The following is a 16,735-nucleotide window of genomic DNA, read 5'->3' as shown; positions in this document are numbered from 1 at the left end:
GAAGTGGCTTCCGCCGACTCTGCTAGACAACACCACCCCCATGTGCACCCAGGGCCCCAGCAGGACAGCACCGAATGGGGTGCCGTGCCAGAGCACACAGAGTCTGGGGACCGTCAGGAAGGAGTCCCCTGCTGGCAGCAGCTCTGTGTAGCCGGCTGAGCCAGGGCCTGATGGGAGCCGAGGTGTCGTGCCTCAGCCCAGGGCCGGGGCTCCTGCTCTCCGTCGTGCCTCAGCCCAGGGCCGGGGCTCCTGCTCTCCGTCCAGGATGCTCCGCTCTTGCTTCCGGTCTCAGAGCCCGGAGCCTGGCAGGGCTGCGCTGGTTTCTATGGTAACTGCAGATCCGTGTCCTGCCGCCTGTGTGATTGTGTTCTGTTCTCCTTGTAGATGGAGGAGATAAAATTTAAAGACAGAGCAGTCTTCGTGCTGGAGAGAGAGTTAGGGGTTCAAGCCGGGCATGCTCAGAGACTGCAGCTCCAAAAAGAGGCTCTAGATGAGCAGCTGTCCCAGGTCCGAGAGGCCGACCGGCACCCGGGCAGCCCCAGACGGGAACTTCCTCATGCAGCCGGTGCAGGAGACGCTTCAGACCACTCGGGAAGCCCTGTAAGCACCTCCCAGGCCCGCTGGCCCACCCCGTGTCACAGACCCGGCCATGTGGCTGCATGGCCCTGCATGGGCCACTCCCCCAGGAGACCAGAGCCCGAGTCGAGCCAGCACCCTCCTGCCTGGGCACCTCCCCACCCAGCCTGGCCCTAGGTGCTCAGCTCCTCTGGCTCTGGCCCGGAGGGCTGGTGGATTCATCTCCTTCCTTCCTGTTAGCATAGCATCGGCCCCAGCCCTGTCACCCTCCCGTGGGCCCCGGCCTCAGGCTTCTGCTGCAGTCCATGGCACTTGCTGGCCCAGGGTCTGGCCCTGGGTTGGTGGGAGGAGGCTGTGCTGGGTATGCGCTGCCGCCATCTCCAAGCACACGGCCTCTGCCTCTGGCCCGGGAAGGCTGGCGCACTGGCTCCCTGCCCACCGTGTGCCCAGCTGGCCCCTCGAGGGTGATTTCTGGCACTCGCATCACCAGTCACCCTCCCACCTGCTTCTCATGTGATCATGCCACTCTCTGCTCCTCCCTGGGCCGCTCTGCCGTGTGGGGTCTGCCGACCACCCCGGGCTGAGCTCCACCCGCTTCCTCGCTGCTGCTCTGCACTCACATCCTTGTCGTGGTTCTGGGACACCCTGGGGTATCTGAAGTCCAGGGACCCTCCAGCTGGTCCTTCTGGGTCTTTGACCCCGAGCCTCTCCTGCACCTGTTGAATGAGGAACTCGAGTCGGGCCCAGGACCATCCTGGATGCTGCTTGTTCGCTTTGAGGACAAAACTGTGTGTGAGCTGAGCTGGTCCTAGGACAGCGATATCTCAAGAATAGAAAATATTATTTTAAGATCTCATTCAGACTTCTCCGTTGAATGAGATCCAGCCCCTCCTGCTGGTGTGTGGTAGACGACGGCATTCACTCCAGAGGGATTTGAAACTGGATTCAAACGTTTCCACCGATTTTTGAGTGAAGTTCCAGGGGTCCCAAAAGTGGCCCTTTAGAAGTCCCATTGAGGGAGGTCACCTCTTTTGAAAGTCTCCAACAAGTGTCTTTCCTGTGCTCATGTCATCGTACCAGAGAAATCCCGCCCCGCCGGGCAGGGGACACACCCTCCTGAAGGGGCAGCAGCAAGGGCCAGGCAGAGGGCTGGGAGCTGGCCGGCGTCTTTCTGGCATCACCCACACTCGCGGTTTCTGCATTTGCACGTCCCCGCCCTCTCCATCTGCATACTTGTAGACATGTCTGCTCCTTTTCGTTATTTTACTTTATGTTATCTTAAAATAGTTGTTGTGTTTGAGGCAGGGTCTCTTGCTCTGCCCGTCGGTTCTGTCACCTCACGCAATTGCAGTGACCACAGTGCTAGGCCGGGTGCCTTTCCCCTGGGGGATCCGAACCTTCGCGGCAGCCTTGTGGAGGCAAAGGCGCTCGTCCCGCGGCAGGGTTTTGGTTCCTGTAGCGTGCTGGGATTTGCAAAGGCTTCCCAGGCCTGTGTGTAGGAACAGTTATTTGCAGTTGATTTTTGTTTTAGGAACAGCAGTTGGATGAAAAAGATGCCCGGCGCTTCCAGCTTAAAATTGCAGAGTTAAGTGCGATTATCCGCAAACTGGAGGACCGCAACGCCTTGCTGTCGGAAGAGAGGAATGAGCTGGTGAGCGCGGGCGGGGGCTTCTGGCTCCCGGGGGTTTGTGACTGCGGAGGTAGGGACCTGGGGGAAGTTCACTTTCAAAATTCCTTGTGAAAAGGAGTGGTGGTTGCAAGGATCGGCCTTGCATCTAAGTCTCCTGTGTTCCAGTTGAACTTTATTAGCAAAAACAGATAGGGGCCACATTTACCCCTCAAGAGCTGGTTGACTAACCCCTGCCCTGCGTTACTGGGGACGGAAGCCTTCTCTGTTCTGTAGATGATCTAGGATGTACAGACACGGCCCCTCAGTGGGGTTGTCACCATTGGTCCTTATAGCCACTGAGATTTCCAGGTAACTTGAGATCCTGGAGGGTGTGTGAGCTGTCACGTGTCTGCAAGGGTCCAGTGGGCTGGGCAGTTTTACCACAGCCCTTCTTGGCAAAACAACGCACTGGCCCCGGACTGCTGGTCTTCATCTTCATCCCCATCTGTCAATGGGACGGGACTCACCCGCCCCGGACGCCGAGCCCAGCCCTGAGCTTGGGTTCACCTGGGCGTTGGGCGAGTGGGTGCCTCTTGGAGGCATGGACTTTCCAAATAGTGGGCTAGGAACTGCGTTGTTGCAGCCCAGGCTCTGGTCAGTCTGCAGACTCTGTGTGGAGACCTGCCACTTAAAGAACAATCGTAATTAATTTTGTCTTTCAGTTAAAGCGTGTAAGAGAAGCCGAGAGTCAGTACAAGCCACTGCTGGATAAAAACAAGCGCCTCAGTCGGAAGAATGAGGATTTGTCTCACGCTTTACGCCGAATGGAAAACAAGTTAAAATTCGTCACCCAGGAGAACATAGAAATGGTGAGGGGGTGGGGGGCTCCGTGGGGCCACGGCCGCACCCGCGCTCCAGGCAGCAGCTCCTCCCTTCTCCATGCGAGATTTAGCGTGACAGCTAGTCCCAGGCGGACCATCAGGCCTTCTGCTGGAGTCTGGCCTCACGCATGTTTGAGGGGGAGCAACCGCCAAGCCCAGCCCTGGGGAGGGGAGCCTTGAAGGAGGCCCTGACCATGCAAAGGATGCGGCTGTGGGGCATCCCCTCCCCAGGCCCGTTTGCCCACGTCTCACTTGAGGGCCTGGAACAGGCCGCCTCCAATTCGGAAAATCCCGGGCGAAGGTAGTAAGAAGCTGCAGGGTCCCGGCTGTTGGGGAGGAGAAGAGGCCTGGCACACAGCACCGGGCAGGAGTCAGGGGTGGGAGGTCTCTGCTCTGCCAAGGCCACGAGCCAGGAGTGGGGGGCCATCAGCCAGTGTCACTGCGTTTCCCTGCCCTGAAGACCCTGAAGGCCATGAAGCCAGAGTTTACCCAACGAGTAATTCAGCAGGACGTGGAGGAGAGGCGCCCTCCATACCCCTCTCTACGGAAGCCCCCTTCTTTTCACACTGAGTTAAAGTCAGGAGGGATTTGGGAGCGGTGGCCGGGTGGGAAATGGGCACAGACAACCCAGTGTCAGCTTCAGGGCTCTGAGCGATCCCCTCCAGCCATGCGTTCTGGGAGACCAGCAGGGCCCATGTGTGTCCGTTCGGGCTGCACACACCTGCTCTTGCTGCGGGACTGGGCCTACGTGTGGCCTCCTTTCCCCAGGGCCTCACAGCTGGGCTGTTCTGAGGCCTGAGCAGAGACCACCAGCCAGGCAGCTGAGAGTGGGCAGTGCGGGTTGAGGGAGAACCCCCTGCCCACTGTGTTCAGCCAGACCCCTTCACTCCCCAACTTGTGATGTGGGCTGCTTGGCGTTCCAGAGACAGAGAGCTGGAATCATACGGAGACCCAGTTCCTTGAATGACCTTGATCAAAGTCAGGATGAGAGAGAAGTCGATTTCTTGAAGCTTCAGATTGTGGAGCAGCAAAACCTCATAGATGAACTATCTAAGGTACCTGGCGGGCTGTTTGCCGCGGCACCATCCTCTGGCTCCCAAGGGGCTTGGCTAACAGGGGCCCTTAGCAGTTCTGTAACGTGCTGTCTTCCTTTCCTAGACCCTTGAGACCGCCGGCTATGTGAAGAGCGTGTTAGTAAGTACAGTCAGCGCCCGCCTCCCCCGCCCCCACTCTCCACACAGTCGCCCGTGGGACCCGTTCTGTGCCCAGAGCTCCTCACAGACCAGACAGAAGCAGCCGTGGCAGCCTTTCGGGTGGATTTTGTTGTTGCAGTGCTACCTGGCCAAGGCCGTGCACGGGTGGCTGATGCCCTTCGGAGTGGGTCAGACAGGAGCTAGGGATGCCCACTGATGCCCCAGTTGAGATGGCACCAGCTTGGGACGATCGTGTTTCTGAGTTAATGGCCAGGGTCAGATGGCTGCCCTTCTCTGGCTGCTCACCCCACCATGCATTTCTCCCTGGCCAGCACAGACAGGCAGCCACAGCCCAAGAGGTTCACCATCACGGCCATGAAACCACAGCATGGGTTCCCTGGAGAGCAGCAGGACCCTGGTCTCCTTAGTATTTTGAGGGCGTCAGTCCCCACACAGATGTGGACGCCACCCCTGCAGGGTCCAGAGGGGCCGTGGTCATAAGTCCCTTCCAGCTTCCCACAAATCTGTGCCCCTCAAGTCATCTGCCCCGTGTGGCCCCCAGATGCATTCAGAAGGAGGGGCTGGTGGACGATTGAGCAAGACAAGCTCAGAGCCCGCCTCACCGGGGAGCTGCCCATGTCACCCTGGAGACATGAGCTCCCCGAGCAGCAGACCTGGAGCCAGGGCCTCCCACTGTGGTGTGGGGACAGCCAGCCCGGACACCATCTTCCCTGTCATCCAAATGATGGGACGCGGGCAGTAAACCATGGACTGAAACTGATGGAGCTCTTCCACCACTTACACAACCTCTTCAACTGACTTCTGCAGGAGCGGGACAAGCTGTTAAGATTCCGGAAGCAAAGAAAGAAAATGGCAAAACTTCCCAAGGTAAGGAACAGCTCACCAGCACGTGTGGAGAGTATGCCAGGTGTGTGTGCAGAGGACTGAGCCCGCGTGTGTGGAGAGCGCGGGTGTGTGTGGAGAGGACCGCGCCTGTGTGTGTGGAGAGTACACCCAGAGGGTGTGCAGAGGACTGTGCCTGCGTGTGTAGAGTACGCTAGTACACTGGGTGTGTGTGCAAAGTACTGTGCCCGCGTGTGTGGAGAGCGCTGTTGTGTGTGTGCAGAGGATGGTGTCCGCGTGTGTGCAGAGTACGCCAGTGTGTGTGCAGAGGACCGCGCCTCTGTGTGTGGAGAGTACATCCAGAGGGTGTGCAGAGGACCGTGCCTGCGTGTGTAGAGTATGCTAGTACACTGGGTGTGTGTGCAGAGGACCACACCCGCGTGTGTGGAGAGCGCTGTTGTGTGTGTGCAGAGTACCGTGCCCGCGTGTGTGCAGAGTACGCCGGTGTGTGTGTGCAGAGGATGGTGCCCGCGTGTGTGCAGAGTACGCCGGTGTGTGTGCAGAGGACCGTGCCTGTGTGTGTGGAGAGTACACCAGGTGTATGTGCAGAGGATGGTGCCCGCGTGTGTGGAGAGTATGCCGGGTGTGTGTGTGTGTGGAGAGTACACCGGGTGTGTGTGCAGAGGATGGTGCCCGCGTGTGTGGAAAGTACGCCGGGTGTGTGTGTGTGGAGAGTACACCGGGTGTGTGTGCAGAGGATGGTGCCCGCGTGTGTGGAGAGTACGCCAGGTGTGTGTGTGTGGAGAGTACACCGGGTATGTGTGCAGAGGACTGTGCCTGCGTGTGTGGAGAGTGCTGATGTGTGTGGAGAGCCTGCTGGTGCGTGCTTAATAGGAGTCAGTCTTTGGAGATGAAAAGAAAATTTTTATTATTTCTAAAAATTGTTACTGTGAAATGACCAAAATAAGACCCAAAGTAAATATTCTGTTCATTAGTTTTAGTAAACTTGTTTCTTTCAATTTCCAAGAGAAGATAGGAATTGGTAACAACTGTACCAGCAACACTAGCAATGAAGAGGTGGCAGCTCTGGCGTCCTCACTGCTCGTGTAGGTCCGAGTCCCCACGACCCGTGGGATGCGTGGCTCTGAGGACGGGCGGCTGTGGCGGCTCACACTCACCCGTCCTGGCTGTGGCACACACCCCACGCTCGCCTGTCCTGCTGTTCACCATCCTCGGCCACTCCTACAGGCTGTAGCAGCCTCCTCCACAGGCCCCACAGGGCAGACCCACGTCCCCAGGAAATGTGAACGCCTGTCATTTCTCTACAGTAGAATCCTTTGTGATAAACCTATGTGTTTTATTAAGGGAGCCTTTGGAGCAGCTGCCCAAGCACCTAACTCATCTCCTGCTTTATGTTGAGTGTGTGTGTCTGTGTGTATGTGTGTGTGAGTGTGTGCATTTGTGTATATGTATGTGTGTTTACGTGAGTGTGTGTATGTATGTGTCTATATGTGAGTGTGTACATGTGAATGTGTGTCTGCATGTGTGTGTGTGTGAGATTGTGTGAATGTGAGTATAAGTGTGTGTGAGAGTGTGAGAGTATGTGTATGTGAGTGTGAGTATGAGTGTGTGTGTGTATGAGTGTGTGTGTGTGAGAGAGTGTGAGAGTATGAGTGTGAGTGTGTATGTGTGAGACTGTGTGTGTGTGTGTGTGTTGCTTTTCTGCAGTCAGCAGTGTTTGCTGTTAGGTTGTTAGATGCTCCTTGGTCACAAACACTTGCCCTCTGAAAGGTGGGGAGGAGGAGCTGTCCCGGTCCTCCCTGCTCGGGGCCCCTCTGGGATGTGGACGTGTCCAGCAGATGCCTTGGCCCTGCGAAGGGAGGACACAGGGTGTGGGGAGGCACACAGGACAGACGCCAGCGGTTGGCAGGGGGTAGGAGAAGCCGGTGGCCTTGGGGTCCCAGAGGGAGTTTTGCTGGAAAGTTCTGGCAGAAGAACTGGGAGGAGACTTGGGAGGCCACCGTGGCCACGGCGGAAGGGACTGAGAAGATGGCAGGCTTTGCGTTTTGTAACACTTCTAAACCCAGATGAGGAATCTTGCGATTCTCGAAAGCAGGGGTGAGGGGACCCTAAGGATGCAGACATCAGGGTGAACCTGGGGGTCCCCGAAGGCAGGGCCTCTCACACCAGCTAGCGGAGGACCCTGTTTTTGTTTTTATTCCAATCAGTCAAGGGCTGAAACTTTAAAAAATAGAACAGAAATGCATCACTGGGAATGAGATCACACAGAGAAGGCACCCACCATCAATTCCATTATCCTGGGCACCACCCTCAGGGAAGTGCAGGGACGACGCCCCCTGAAGGGCCTCATTCCTCACCACTGAGAGCAGGTCCAGGACCTGCTCGCCCACGGGGCTCCAGGCCCCTCTCCCACCTGCCCCGCCAGCCTTGCCATATAGAGCCCCCTCACACCCAGGCCACCTCCTCGGCCTGCACCAGGGCGGCCGGGGACAGAGACGGGAGTGTGTTGCAGGGCGGGGCTGTGGCCCCCACCGTTGGGCAGCAGGAGGAGGAGGCGGGTGAAGGCAGCTGTGCCTGGGTCTGGTTTGAACTGACATGTTGCCTTTCGGTCACAAGCCGGTTGTTGTGGAGACCTTCTTTGGATACGATGAAGAGGCCTCCCTGGAATCCGACGGTTCCTCCATCTCTTACCAAACAGACAGGACGGACCAGACCCCGTGCACCCCGGATGACGACTTGGAGGAGGTAACGAGGGTCTCCTGCTGGGTCCTGGGCTTGGAGGAGGTAACGAGGGTCTCCTGCTGGGTCCTGGGCTTGGCTGGGCGTGGGCTGCCAGCTTTTCACAGGGAAGCCCTTGGCAGCCCTCACTGGCACTGACCCGCTGATAGCTGGCTTGGACGTGGTGAGAAGCTCCGATGACGTGGTTCGGGGTGTGGGCTGAGGCCCGCTTCTTGCTCCCATGAAGGCCAAACCTTGCCTCCTCCTGCCATTGAGCCTCCGCCCCTTCTGCACAGGGGTACGGTGAGCTCTCCCTTCTTAAGGGGCCTCCCCAGGAGGGTCCGAAACACTCTTCAGGGAGTTTGGTCCCAGTGCCAAAAGCACATTAGGGCGAGAGGGGTGTTGAGCCGGAGTTTTCTTTCTGATAACAGCACAGGCGTTTCTGCCCACCAGCCCCTTCTTCCGGAAGGACGGCTACCCCCAGGTCCAGGCAGCCATTTCAGCACCACGTCGGAAGCTAGGATTTGGCGTTGTGGGATGCAGGCCCTGTGGGCGTGGGACAAGGAGTGGGGTCCGCAGGCAATGGCACAGCCAAGGATTGGGCCTCCCTTGGCAGACCCTGGAGGGCGGCCCAGTGGCCACAGACCTGTTGAGGGACCTGAGACGTTCTCGCACAGCCTCAGGTGCAGGGTGGGGCAGGGGAACTGGGCCAGGCTGAGGTTTCTGGGCTCAGTCACTCCTGGACATGGCCAAGCCTTTCAGCCCCGGGGGCCCACTGGGACCCTTTGAAGGCCAGGCTCACCTGTCTTCTCCCTGGGGTGGTGGGGGGCACTGCAGCTAGCAGGGCGAGCCTGCAGGAGTGCGCCTGGGAGGAGACGTGCTGCCTGGGGTACTTTACACCCTTCACAAAGCCCAGCTTTCTTCCCAGGACGCATTTCAGCAGAGCAGAGCGTATGCAGGCCTGGTTGGTAACGGAGGGTCTGCTGGGTCAGGGCAGCCTGGCTGGCAAGCAGGAGCCCCAGCTGAGCCCCTGGCCATGGCCACCAGCCCAGCAGTCTCACCCTGGCCTCGGCCGTGCAGCCGGCTCAGCTCCCACTGCAGGGCTCGGGGCTCCCCTCTCCAGGGAAAACCTTTCTCCAAACAGCACTGCGTCCCCAGGCAGCCGCCCCTCCCTGCACACTGGCGTGGGTCCCCTCCCTCACACTGCTAGAGAGACGACCCCCCCACACACCATTTGATGTCTGGGGAGAAGGGAAGCCCCGGGGCCCCGCCGTCGGAGGAGGTGCTGGCCGCTGACACTGCGTCTCTGCGGGTGTGGCATCCGTGTCTCTCCAGGGCATGGCCAAGGAGGAGACGGAGCTGAGGTTCCGGCAGCTGACCATGGAGTACCAGGCCCTGCAGCGCGCCTATGCCTTGTTGCAGGAGCAGGTCGGAGGGACGCTGGATGCAGAGCGAGAAGTTAAGGTCTACATGACTTCCACCGCGCGCGTTCCGGGCCCCCTTGTGCCTTCCTGCTTGACCCCATGGCCCGGGCTGGGACACCTCTCTCGCCATCCCTCCTGGGTCTGAGCCCCTGCTCTCCTGTCTTTGCCTCCGGTCCTGATGGTGCCCATGGAGACCAATTAAAACCAGGGATTGGGGAGTCCGGTGCTGGGAATTGGCCCAGGTGGGAGGGTGGCCCAGAGCAGTGCCAGGCACAGGTGTGAGTGTCCTGGGGGATGGTGGTGGTGGCAGGGGCCCACAACGCCCAGGATGGGTCTCCTTCCAGACTTCCTCTCCCGCTCTTGGCAGCATGGCAGTGACCCATGGCAGCATCGAGGTCAGTGTTGAAACTTGCGGAGGTCATTCATGCTCACGCAGGCTGTGCCTGCCCTGGCCCTGGCCCTGGCCCCTCTCCCCCGGCCTCCCCACTGGGCAGGATCCCAGCGGCCGTGTCCCTCCACCTGCTTCCCCTGGCTCATCTTAGCATCGTCCCCCAGGAAAGGCCCCAGTGTGGCTGGCGGGTGCCCTCTGCGGGCCGCGGGGGGTAGTGCAGGCACCAGGTGGTGTGGGGAGAGCATGGGTCATAGATCGGGGGTCCTCTCGCCACCCCCCCTCACTTCCTGAGGCTTGGAGGGGAAATCGCTGTAAGGACCTGCACCTGGTGCCCCTCACAGCGAGACGGGCTGCTTTCTGGGGGAGCTGAGGGGTTCTCCAGAGCGGGCAGCTGTGGGGTGTGGGGTTCCTGTCGGCCTCCCCCACCCCACAACCACCCTGCAGGGCCAGAGACGCCAGTGTCCAGCAATTCTGCAACTTAGGGTGGCTGAGCTGGGTGGGGAATGGACCTCTTGGGGCGAGGGGAGAGTGTGCACAGAGCACCCCCAGTGTGGTCCACACTAGTGCCCCCAGGGAGCCGCTGGCCTCACCCTCTGTCCACCTAGACTACCCTGGTGACATGGCTGGTTTCCCTCCTGCCTTCCTGGCACCGCACTGGGGATGTCTGTTGTGAAAATTAAGAGAGCTCTCTGCCCCTCCGTGCCCCTCCTCCTGTCCTGAGTGGGGAGGCCTGACTGCCCCTCCTGAGGCTCGGAGAGATTCGTCTGCGTAACTGGGGACTTTAAATATCGCTGCTTTCACTTTGACTTAATTTTTGCATGACCCTTGGAGAAAGGAAAAAGTCAAAGCCTTGGCTCAGAGCATCATAAAGCACAGCAACCCCGAGACGGCCCAGAGCCTCACGGGCCCAGCCTTTCCCCCCACAGCAGGGGCGGGGCAGCAGCCACATCCTCCTGGCCAAGCTCGCCAGGAGCTGGGGGAGCTGGAGGAAGTGTCCTGTCTTCCCTTTTTCCTGTCAGGTGCCAGAGAAACATTTGCTCGGGGGCCACATGAAAACACAGAACGCAGAAGCTTTGCTTAGAGAGTGAAAATGTCCAAATTGCATGTAAAATTTTTTCATGTCATTTAGAATTAGAGGAAACTGACGCCAAGAGGGGCTGCATGGTTATTTTAGAAATTGGAAGATACAGACAAGATTAATGAAGAAAATAGACTAGCCGGCATCCCGCAGTCTGATTCTGTATTATAATTGGAAATGTCGCTCCTCACTGTGGAAGTCGAGGAAGCCTCAGGATAAGGAAGGGGGTGGGAGAGGACAAGTGTCTGAAGACATGGACGTGGGCCCATCCCTGCCACGGTCCTGAGGCTGCGGGGGGCCCACAGCCCTCTGCGGGCTCCGTTTCCCTGTCTGGAAGCAGGGTTAGGACTCACTAGAATTCCCTCTGTTGAGGATTCTCCAACCCAAGGGCTCACACCCACGATTGTGACCCCTTAAGGGAGGAAAGAGGTCAGGGTGATGGCAGGAGCCCAGGAGGGCCTGGGGGCAGGGAGCTGGGACCCAGCACTCGGGGGCATCACAGGCCACGCCTTCGCCCATCCCCCACCCCGGCTGATGGATCCTCTGACCGTAAGCCTTGTCCCAAAACGCACCCCTCCCTTGGAAGCTATCCCCAGAGAGAGCAGGAGCCACCGTGGGGTGAAATGCCCCATGGTTCGGAGCCACCAGAGCAAACTGAATTAAGGGAGGGTGGCTCAGACCTTGGCTAGAAGCCTTGGTGGCGTTCGGGAGGGACTTCACAAACCAGGATGCTGACAGGGAAAGCACCAGGGCTTTTCTTGCAGACGTGGGGCGGGCTCTGGGAGTCAGTTAAGGAACACAAAATTCAGGAAGGCAGTGAGCCCTGGGCCGAGGCAGCTCCTGCACAGGCAGCCGCATCACCTGGGGCTTCCAGCAGGGCAGCTCCTGCACAGGCAGCCACACCAGCCGGGGCTTCCAGCAGGTCCGTGTGGAGAGTCCTTCGAACAAAGCCCGGCCGGCGCCTGGCAGGGCTGAGCACACACTAGGCGTCAGTCATCCTCTTCAGCTGTGCCATCCTGTAAACAAAGATTTCTCTTAACAAGTCCTCAAAATTAACCTGCAGAATTTCCCCTTGGAATCTAAGTGAGATCTCTTGCTTCAAATAAGCCTTAAAGTTCTCCCCCCAGGGCTGGGCATAATGGCTCACTCCCGTAATCCCAGCACTTTGGGAGGCTGAGGCAGGTAGATTGCTTGAACTTGGGAGTTTGAGACCAGCCTGGGCAACATGGTGAAACCCCGTCTCTACAAAAAATACAAAAATTAGCGGGGTGTGGTGGTGCACGCCTTTGGTCCCAGCTGCTCGGGAGGGTGAGGTGGGAGGATCACTTGCACTTGGGAGGCAGAGGTTACAGGCAGGCAAGATTGTGCCACTGAGCTCCAGCCTGGATGACAGAGCCAGACCTTGTCTCAAAAAAACAAAAACAAAAACAAAAACAACAACAACAGAAAACAGTTCTCCCTCTCTTAGAAAGCATCTCTTCCAAAGGAAGGGTGAACAGTCACTTCTCAATGAACTGAACCAAAAGACAGACCCTTCGGATATCTCGCGAGTGTGTGTGCTGTCTGTCTGGCTTTTAGAGAAAATTTGATGTATCTTTCCTCCCGTCCTACAGACCCGTGAGCAGCTACAAGCCGAAGTGCAGAGGGCACAGGCACGGATCGAGGACCTGGAGAAGGCCCTGGCAGAGCAGGGGCAGGTGAGCCTGCAGCCATCTGTGCGGGCATAGGGGGCACACGTGGGTGGGAGGTATTTGGCTGCACCTGAAGACAAGCTTCAGTGGTGCGATCATAACTTTCTACAACCTCGACCTCATCCTCCCAAGTAGCTGGGACCACAGGCATGTGCCACCACGCACGGCTAATTTTTGTATTTTTTTGTAGAGATGGGGCTTTGCCACGTTGACCAGACAGGTCTTTGGTGTTCTGCCACATCACGATTTAAACGTTAGTTTATGAGTTCCTCTCTCCATGTCTTTATTTCTTTCAATTCAATTTTCAAGGATATGAAGTGGATTGAAGAAAAGCAGGCGCTGTACCGGAGAAATCAAGAGCTTGTGGAAAAGGTGAGCCCCGAACCCCTGGAGACCCTGGCGGGACTTGCTCTATGCTCCTGGGGGCTGCAGTGGTCCCTGCGAAGGGTGGAGCAAGGGCTGAGGCTTCTGAATGGCTCTGCCCCAGGCCCCTTCTGCTCTGCTCCCTCCTGCGGGACCCTGTCAGGAGCCCTGGGGAGGAGGACGGCCTGGACAGAGGGAGCTGGGGCCTGTTCTCCGGGGTCCGGGCAGGCCCGTCTGCAGCAGCATCTCCATTCGTGTCCTGTTGTGCGGATGGTTCTGTGGGTCGGCTGGTTAGAGCATCGTGACAGAGGTGCCCTTTTGAGACCACTGGGATCATCCCCCTGGGAAGCCTGGCTGGGTCAGGGAAGTCTCCTTCCAGCAACGCCTGTGGGGAAGCTGGAGGGTCGTCAGGGAAGAGCCCATGGACCAGCCTGGTTGAGCGAGTGCGTGTTTGAGACTTTGCCAGGGCGTCACCTGGCAGACCCAGGTCCAGGCTGTCTTGGCCCCGGATGACAAGAGGCTCCCAAAGTGATGCCCCACCCCCGCCCCCACCCCCACCCTGGCCCGGGCTTTGTGGGCTGGAAGACTTTCTCAGACGAAAAACAGATCAGAACATGCGACGTGCGGCCAGGCTGCTCTTGGTGGCCGTAGCTTCTGCCTGGGGTGCAGGGAAGGGAGTGTAGGTTTCTCTCAGGGCACCTCCCCACCACATCAGGCCCACCTGGCTCAGTTGCTCCATGCACTGGGTTAAAGAGGGGGTCACAGCACCGAGGGCCCTAGACTTAGGTCTGGGCAATCCAGAGCCATCCCAAGAGGGGTGCACCCCGCAACTGTGGGAGCAGATGATGTGGCCCGAGTCTGGGGCGGGACTGGCTACGGGTCCAGGGGCAGGAGGGCCAGCAGGGCTGTCATTACCACACACGGGTGAGGGGTGCTCCGTGTTGTGACCCCTGCCCCACTTGTCCATGGGCAGGGACAGGTGTCCTGAGGAGGCAGCACTATCTCACACTGGCAGGTGCGGCCCTCTGGGGAGAAGCCAGGGTAGCCTGGCTGATGAGTCTGACGTGTGCCAGCAGGACAGAGCTTTAGACAAACGGAGACGTCCACCGCAGCCCCTGCACTGCTGTCAGCCCATGGCCGGTCATGCCCTCTGGGGGTCCTGCTTTAGGCTTGGTTCACATCTTGAATGGCGAACGACACCCCCATGTTTCCTGTGGACACAAGGAACATCTCTTAAATCAGAAGAGCTGTTTCCACAGGGCTCAGCACAATGCTGTGTGTGCCAAGTAAATGCTGGCACAGGCAGAGATTCACATGCACTTAAGGGCACACACTTAAACACCCACACACATAAATGCCTGCATGCACACTTGAACATGGCACACACAGAAATGTTTGCACGCGCACTTGAACACATGCACACAGAAATGCTGGCACACACACATAAATGCCTGCATGCACACTTGAACATGGCACACACAGAAATGTTTGCACGCGCACTTGAACACATGCACACAGAAATGCTGGCACACACACAGAAATGCTTGTGCACATACACACGTGCCCATGTGCACACCTGGAGCCATGCTTTTCTCTGGCTACATGGGAGTGGCTCACGTTCCTGGCCCTGCAGGTTTTCCACGGTAGGCCCACTGTGCAGCGGCACACAGCTGGCCCTGCGGGAGGGTCCAGCTCCCCCTGAGCCAGCTCACTCTAAGGATGCAATGCTCCTGAGTTTATCTTGGTCCCCTGAGCATTGGAGCAGCTCCCTCAGTCCCCCAAGCTCAGCTGCAGGGGATGGACACAGCCGTCTGCCCCTGGTGGACCCTGTCCATACACACAGCTGTCTGCCCCTGGTGGACCCTGCCCCCATGAGGCTGCTGAGGACACGTGCCATGGGCCATGTCATTTACCCTTTGGAAGGCAAGGGGGACTCTTGCATCCGGTTTACTCCCAACTGGTTCCGCTTAAACAACCCCTTAATTAGCCAAGTGAATTCTGGTGGCCAGGTGACCACGGTACCCACTCCTTCCATTGGGCACAGCCTGGGCTCCAAGGGGCACCAGGGAGGGGAGTCACTTGGGACATTTATCCTCCACGACCTCCCTTCCTCATCCTAGCTCAGAGCCCCACTAAGGCCCCCAGGCTCCTGGCTTGCAGTGCACAGCCCCTGTTGGAGACGTTTATCCTTGACGCCTCCCTTCCCCCTCCCTGCCCAGGGGCCACCCAGGCTCAGGGCCCCACTAGGACCTCCAGGCTCCTGGCTTGTGGTATGCGGTGCTGCCTGCCCAGCCCCACCCACCAACGGATGGCTGGGCCGTCTCACTAGGACAGACCCAAACATACCCAGGGCTGTGAGGAGCTTCCAGGGCTGGGCACCTGGCCAGCCAACTGGCCTCCCCGACAGCCAGCAGCTGTCCAGTCAGCCGCTGTCCAGTCAGCCTGGAGTTGTCCTTCCAAGACCTCTGGTGGGAGAGAACCAGACCCCTCACCTCATGCATCTTTTATGTTATAGATCAAACAAATGGAGACGGAAGAGGCTCGGCTTAGACACGAGGTGCAGGATGCCAGAGACCAAAATGAGCTGCTGGAGTTCAGGATCCTGGAGCTTGAGGTAGCTGGGCCAATGGCCGGCACTGTGGCCTGTGGCCATGTCAGGGATCCAGTCCTCAGCCTTCCTAACCCACATAAACCCCTGAACATGAACCCAAAAGGCTGGCTCAGGGAGGAAAGAGGCAAATGGCTGTAAATCGCCACCTCTTCATACCGGCCACCCAAAGCATGTGTCAATGGGGAACATGGGCCGTGGAGCTCGGTGTCATGCAGGGAAACAAAACAAAATGACGACGGGTGACAGTGCAGCATCTGCTCCAGATCTGTGGGCCGAAGAGCCGGCACGTCCGTCCTCCATCCGCCCCCAAGGAGCCGGCACGTCCGTCCTCCATCCACCCCCGTGGCCCTGCTGCAGCTGGTGTGCGGCCGTGCCCAGGCCTCGGTGGTCGGCAGACATTTGTTTCTTGCCCCTGAGTGAGGGCAGTGGGGGCCATGCGGCGACTGGGAGCCCTTTGCCTGTGCCCTGCTGTCCCTGGCTCTGTGTCCTCTGCCATGACCTGCACAGGAGGAGGGAGGAGGGGGATCCCACCAGGCAGCTCAGGCTGGGTGTGAGCAGCCACGTCCCTGTGATTGTTTCAGGATAAGGGCAGTCCACCTGTGGGGCTGGGAGGAAGTGGCCCACACAGGGGCCGCCCCTGCCGAGCACCACACACACCGCGAGGCCTCCGTCTGGGGCCAGCACCTGAGGCCTCGGAGTCCAGCTGGAGCCCCTCTTAGAGCCCTCCCATCCACCGCCGGAGGACAGGGCAGCTGTGTGGTCACGCCATGTGTGGATGACCTCGGCCACGTGGGCTTGCCTGTGGGGACAGTGGCAGCAGCGCTGGCCTGTGTCCTCCAGAGACTCTTCTGGTTAGGCCTGCAGGGGATGCGAGCTGCAGCCCCTCCCCTGGTCCTCCCCATAGCCCCTGGGATTCACCGAGGGATGTGCCGTGGGTTCAGGGTGGGGACTGTCCAGGCCACGTGACTGGAGTGTGATGAACTCTGCCCGGCCCATCTGGGGTCGGCGAATACACAGGGGCGCGGTCCTCGTGGGCCGGTCCAGGTCCAGTGCAAGTTCTGCCACCACGGCTGCTGCTGCGGTTTGGTTTTCATAAATGCTGTGTTGACCCTTGGTTCCATGGTCTTGGCCCATGTTCCTCAGGCCCCAGCACAGCCCTCTTGGAGGGAAGGGATGGGAAGGAAGCGGCTCACCCTTCTGCTCCTCTGTCCTAGGAGAGGGAGAGGAAGTCACCCGCCATCAACTTCCACCACACGCCCTTCGTGGATGGGAAGAGCCCCCTCCAGGTGTACTGCGAGGCCGAAGGCGTGACTGTGAGCCCCGCCCCCACCTCCCG

At 58.9% G+C, this 16,735-nt stretch overlaps 1 protein-coding gene across 1 annotated transcript in view; it reads left to right on the top strand.

Moving 5' to 3' along the window:
- The window catches only part of JAKMIP3 (Janus kinase and microtubule interacting protein 3), an 83,354-nt gene that overhangs the window by 48,751 nt on the left and 17,868 nt on the right, over positions 1 to 16,735 (top strand). The window contains exons 4-14 of the mRNA XM_011980837.1: positions 2,108 to 2,227; positions 2,908 to 3,054; positions 3,990 to 4,121; positions 4,225 to 4,260; positions 5,088 to 5,147; positions 7,740 to 7,868; positions 9,177 to 9,305; positions 12,348 to 12,431; positions 12,735 to 12,797; positions 15,304 to 15,402; positions 16,614 to 16,712. Of these exons, the coding sequence (XP_011836227.1) occupies positions 2,108 to 2,227; positions 2,908 to 3,054; positions 3,990 to 4,121; positions 4,225 to 4,260; positions 5,088 to 5,147; positions 7,740 to 7,868; positions 9,177 to 9,305; positions 12,348 to 12,431; positions 12,735 to 12,797; positions 15,304 to 15,402; positions 16,614 to 16,712 (1,098 nt within the window). The remainder of the gene's footprint in view (positions 1 to 2,107; positions 2,228 to 2,907; positions 3,055 to 3,989; positions 4,122 to 4,224; positions 4,261 to 5,087; positions 5,148 to 7,739; positions 7,869 to 9,176; positions 9,306 to 12,347; positions 12,432 to 12,734; positions 12,798 to 15,303; positions 15,403 to 16,613; positions 16,713 to 16,735) is intronic.

Source organism: Mandrillus leucophaeus, unplaced genomic scaffold (assembly GCF_000951045.1).
Source record: "Mandrillus leucophaeus isolate KB7577 unplaced genomic scaffold, Mleu.le_1.0 Scaffold219, whole genome shotgun sequence".
Classification (NCBI taxonomy): domain Eukaryota; kingdom Metazoa; phylum Chordata; class Mammalia; order Primates; family Cercopithecidae; genus Mandrillus; species Mandrillus leucophaeus.
The sequence above is the reverse complement of the archived record's forward strand: the minus strand, read 5'-3'. Positions and strand labels throughout refer to the sequence as shown.